The 5,239-nt window shown below is 40.4% G+C and overlaps 2 protein-coding genes across 2 annotated transcripts; both read right to left on the reverse strand.

Moving 5' to 3' along the window:
- Nucleotides 1-1,524: 1,524 nt before the first annotated feature.
- LOC124370638 lies at nucleotides 1,525-2,760 on the reverse strand. The gene has a single exon (XM_046828925.1). The coding sequence runs from the start codon at nucleotides 2,758-2,760 to the stop codon at nucleotides 1,525-1,527; it is 1,236 nt and encodes a 411-aa protein (XP_046684881.1).
- Nucleotides 2,761-3,658: 898 nt separating this feature from the next.
- On the reverse strand, nucleotides 3,659-4,402 carry LOC124370639 (matrix metalloproteinase-2-like). Its single transcript, XM_046828926.1, has one exon. It carries the CDS (start codon nucleotides 4,400-4,402, stop codon nucleotides 3,659-3,661), a length of 744 nt encoding a protein of 247 aa, XP_046684882.1.
- Between the last annotated feature and the right edge of the window lie 837 nt (nucleotides 4,403-5,239).

The following is a 5,239-nucleotide window of genomic DNA, read 5'->3' on the forward strand; positions in this document are numbered from 1 at the left end:
GACTACCTACGGTAAAAACAAATTTAGATATATAAAAGAAAACTGTTTAGCTGTATGTAAATATTTTCACACATTGTATTTAAATAAAATGTATATATTTTTTTTATGTTGTTGTGGATTTTTCTTTTCAGATTAATGTACTCTGTGTTTATAATGACAAAAGTCTGATATAAAATTAATGATCAATTAAAAATTAAGTGGAAGCAAACGAGCTGTAATCTGTAAGGTCGTGACCCAAGATAAACCGTTCCGAGTGTTGCGAATAATAAGTGTTTGGTATATTAAATGTTAATACAGTACTATGATGTATCTCTAGCTACAGAATATGTTGTTAAGTAGACCATCTTACATTGATAATCTAATCATGCTTCCTCTTTCATTAGAAGGTTTGAATTGTATAGGGTTCCGGGCTGGTACTTCAGATCATTCATAACAGAAAAAATAAGTGTTTTATATCAATTTAGAAAAATACGCATATTAAGTTAACCTATGTTGTCTACCTATACTTTGTCAGGATAAATACTAGAAATAAATACTTGAATAGTTACTAAAAAAAGGACTTTATGCAACGCTTTAATTAAACTTGTAACTAATTATTTTACTTACTTAATCTTTGTAACTTGTACAGTAACAAGCACTTGTAGCAGTAGCAAGCTTGTTTTTTTATTTCCCTGTAATCAGGGAATAGGCTTGTTCTCACTAAACAAACATCACAATAGTAGGGTCTAGTACCATTTACATACAGTTCACAGGCAATATACTGATACAGAGTCAAACTCAATGGGCCATGTGAATAAAAACTAGTATATGTACGCTACCTTTGAATCGGATCTGGATGTTTGAAAATTTCTTCAAGGATAGCCTAACTAAAACTATAATTGTTTTCCTATTTACAATTCCCTAATATTTAGGGATTATTATTAAATTAAATTATTTATTAACAATATCGGCAGTGCTATACCTATGAATATTGCAAATTTAAATATAACAGTGTATGACATACAACATTTGTAATTTTGCACACAATTTAATTGTAATGCATGGGCTGTGTTCTTACGTGGTTAGTACGTAGCTTGAACACTGAAAATTATATAATGAAATTGTATCGAATATTGAAAATTTTACAAATTCAACCAAACTTTCTTCAAACGAATCAAACACAAGTTATAAATAGGCAAAATTAACGTTACCTTAACTTCACAATTGGATAATATGTACTTACAAATCACGTGGAAATTCCCAATCACGTAAAAGTATTTTTTTTTCTGAATTTAAAAATAACACACGGCGATAAAGTAAACGCGTCGCGGTACTTCAGTAATGAACGCTACAGCCGTGAGAAGGCTATTGCATGTGGGATAGTTGTTCGGACTGTTCTGACCACATATAACCTATTGGGCGCAGATAACACTGTGTGTACAAATATTATAGTATTAGACCTGCTTTACTAAAACACGTATTGGTGCGTTACATCTATTGGAACACGACGCTGTCCTACATAAACGAGGACACTGATAAACGTCATCACTGAACCATGCGAATGGTGTTTCGCGTAATGTCGTACATGAACTCTGTCTGAGACACCAATATTACGTACGCCGTAGTACCCACGTCACCTTGTGCGGACGCAACTGCTGTAGTGAAATCCAATTCGACTTGTATATCGTTTCTGGACCTGTCTCGGCTGGTGGGATGCAAATGCGTGTCAATCACGATGATGGGGTACCTCGATTTAAAATCGTCAATGTTGACATACACGTCCGTATCGCCGTACATGAGTTTTCTAAACGCCAAGTACTGGTCGTACAACAGCCTGTAGTTTTGAGTCGCCATATCGCAGTTTTGCATTTCCGCCGGATAGCGGTGTCCGTTGATTTTTACCGACACATTCTTCAAGTTGCAATGATCGAATCGACTTGGGTTTTTCTTTTGCTTGTTGGCGCGGTCTGTTTGCAGTGCAACGATAATGAATTTGGGATTGTACACGTTACGATAGAGGCCGGTGACGTCAAAGTTGAACGTTGAACCGAACACGCCTTTCTTATCGATACACTGCCACTGCAAGTAAGTGTATTTCAGCGAATCCTTATCACTCATTTGTTTGAGACCGGCAATCAGCTGGCTCTTGGCGTTTGTCTCGTACTCGACCAACGGAACACGCAACACAAACGACTTGTTTACAACTTTACCGTCTGCCGGTTCAGTTGCTCCTTGTGCGTTACCCGACCAGTGGTATATAGCGTCATTGTCTTCGGCTCGAGTGAACGTGATCTCGAACCCGCCCTTGTACATTGGGTGACGCAAATGGTCAAAGAATCCCAGACCCAAGTGGCCGAGTGTACCCAACGCTTCGAACTTGCCGCCGCCACTAAACTTGGAAATGAAACCGCTAGTCGGCAACATGTACATTTGCGATTTACTGTAGCTCACCAATACTTTCACTTGACTCGTAATGCCGGGATGGTCCACACTGTCGAGCAGAGTGTTGTGTTTTTTCAGTTCGATTCGCGAAAACAGGTACGCTGGAAAATTGTCAATCAGTTGAATTGTCGACGCTGCGGGGTATTCGGTACCGTCCTTTTTTACCAATTCACCGTGCACGTGGTACGTTATGCGAGAATCGTAAAACGCATCTCCGTGATCCAATTTGAAAACCGTATAGTTGTTTGGCGTATTGAAATTTAGGTCCGAGACCGGCATCACGGTCCGGTACTCGCTCCGCTCGATTCCAGTAACTTGTTCATCGTACAACTTGTCCATTCTCGTGTATCTACCCGGGATGGTTGTGCCCGTATCTAACACTATCTAACATTGCTTTACAACATTACTTGTGTTCAATAGGATATACAAATAAAGTTTTACTAGTGTTTAAGCGTCAGATCTGAGGTGTAACAACTTTGATACCATAACGTGCAATTGTTTCAGGATACTATATTCCATGCAACTGATTTGCAACACGTCAAACAGACTTGGTGCAGTTCGAGTTACACGTTTTGAGAATTCATTGTACTCGTATACAAGCGATTCGGTCATAAAGTACAGCCTCCCGTTAGTGTATCGAAATGCGCTCGTGATTTGTTTCGGCAGGTCTGGAAACACGGTAGTAAAAGCTCCGAGCAATTTCGCTTTCAGTTTACACTCATCCACCTCAAACACCAGCTCGTTGTTGGTCAGAATGTACGTTAAACCTTTATGGGTGTTTACAGCAGACTTCACTTCAATGTCAGGAAAACCGAGAAGACCTTGAGTATCTGTATTACCTAGTAAACTCAAACTTGGATATTGAATGAAGTACACTTGTTTTCTGGTAAACAAAGCTATTTCACCATTAGGCCGTTCATAAATGGCAGTTATGTTTACAAAATCGTGCGGCAGAAACGGTAACCACCGCGTTGTTATTTTGGGTCGGTTGAACTGTGACGGCTCACGGTCTGTTTCGTCCATATCTACTATCCATACCTTCTTGTTGTGAAACATGAAGATCTTGTTGTTTAGTATCAAAACTGTACGTAATTTGGTTTTGTAATCACACAGGTCGTTAGTCGAAACTCCTCTATCGGTTGGTGGTCGCGATGTAGTGGTAGTCGTAGTAGTTGTCGTCGTCGTCGTGGAAGGAACGGGATAACCGTAGAGATATTGGATACCGTAAATATCGTCCTTAGCGAGATCGAGTTCGAACATGTTTTTTGGTGGTCGGTGGAATTTCGTAGTAAGGATTCATCACGGCGCCTCGTTGTGATGAATGGCTCAATCCCAACGCGTGACCGATCTCGTGAACCAAAACAGAGAAGAACGATGTTTTTCCAGGTGCCGGGAGATTCATAGTCATGTCCCAATCTTCATCGACGTCGAAATGAATATCAGTCTGGTTTTTCAAGATGTCTGGGAAAAAGGCGTGTGCCAACACCGATCCACGACCGTCGAACTTATACGGACATGGCGATCTAGTAGCGTACATGACGTGGAGAGAATCCAACGATATAGGAATGTTGGGATCGTAGAACGAGCGATAAAACGTGAGATTAGTGTGTCTCGTCCAAACGCCAAAAGCAGCGTTAACCAACGGTATGTATTGTGGTTTGCCCAACCAGTTCCATGTCACTATATTATTGAACCATTTTGTGGTGTTGCTCAGTATTCTATACGGCAAAGGATTGTCTTTGTTCCCGCATCGCGGTCTCTTCATGAATGCTTCTGTTTCAGGGTTCATGGACCCGTCAACTGTGAGATTATATTTAGCTTGAAATGTCTCTATCGCCACATTTAAGATTTCCCCGTCTACCAACGAAGTAGTGTTGTCATTCTCTAAATATCCGTAACGTTTCAAATAACGCACAGAGTCAAAGTCTTCATTTGCATATACTAAGGTGGCTGCAATAACCAAATACGTGCAGTAATACATCTTGTCTACTAATGTACTACACTACCAAAGTTTTGAATAGATTAAGCACGATCCGGAACCAGGTCCAAATAAACGTAACTGATAACATCGTCGTTTAACAGAGCGGTATTGTTTTGGTCCGTGATGGCTAGTTTGATCTGTTGCAGCTTATGTAGCCCTTGTCTAACCGATACATAGTGTGGGTACTGCGGTCTCTCTGATATTTTATAACCGTGCGGCACATCGGGATAGAACTGATACAATATTGCCGTCTCTTGGTGTTTGTGTTGGTGCACGTCGTGACTCACATAACTGTTTTCCACAATGTCGCAGTGTACTTCGACTATTTCCACCGGTCTTAGATTCGGCGGGTTAGTTGCTGTTACTGTTTCACCAGCATTATATGTAGTGCTACGCTGATCAAAACCGAGGAGTGCACAAAGATTCGAATCCATGCGAAAATTGTACGGTGATCTGAGAACGACGCGATCGCCATTTCTTGTAATCTTGAGATAGTTTCCAAATTTTTGTTGCAACGATTCCATCGTCCAATAACCGGGGTCTAGTGGCACATTGTATTTTTCCTGTGCAAAGACAACGTGCGCCGTTTCTCTCAGGTTGTAGATATTGTTTTCCGAATAGAAACCAATCAGAGCAACTTTATATTTCACGGTGTCGTCCAAGTGGATTGGATGCTCGAAATGCAAGTTCAGCACGGAACCTTTACCGAAGAGTTTTAACACACAGGCATTATTACTCTATATCCAAGTCCAAGTCCAAGTTTATACTAGTATACTTACTATAGTACTGTGGGTATATGGAAGCGTGCATCGCACGTATACGCTACACACTACTCTA

This window comes from Homalodisca vitripennis, unplaced genomic scaffold, assembly GCF_021130785.1.
Source record: "Homalodisca vitripennis isolate AUS2020 unplaced genomic scaffold, UT_GWSS_2.1 ScUCBcl_385;HRSCAF=2256, whole genome shotgun sequence".
Lineage (NCBI taxonomy): Eukaryota > Metazoa > Arthropoda > Insecta > Hemiptera > Cicadellidae > Homalodisca > Homalodisca vitripennis.

Coding starts and splice junctions, on each gene's coding strand:
- LOC124370638 (XM_046828925.1), bottom strand. CDS start 2,760: ATGGACAAGTTGTACGATGAACAAGTTACTGGAATCGAGCGGAGCGAG.
- LOC124370639 (XM_046828926.1), bottom strand. CDS start 4,402: ATGTATTACTGCACGTATTTGGTTATTGCAGCCACCTTAGTATATGCA.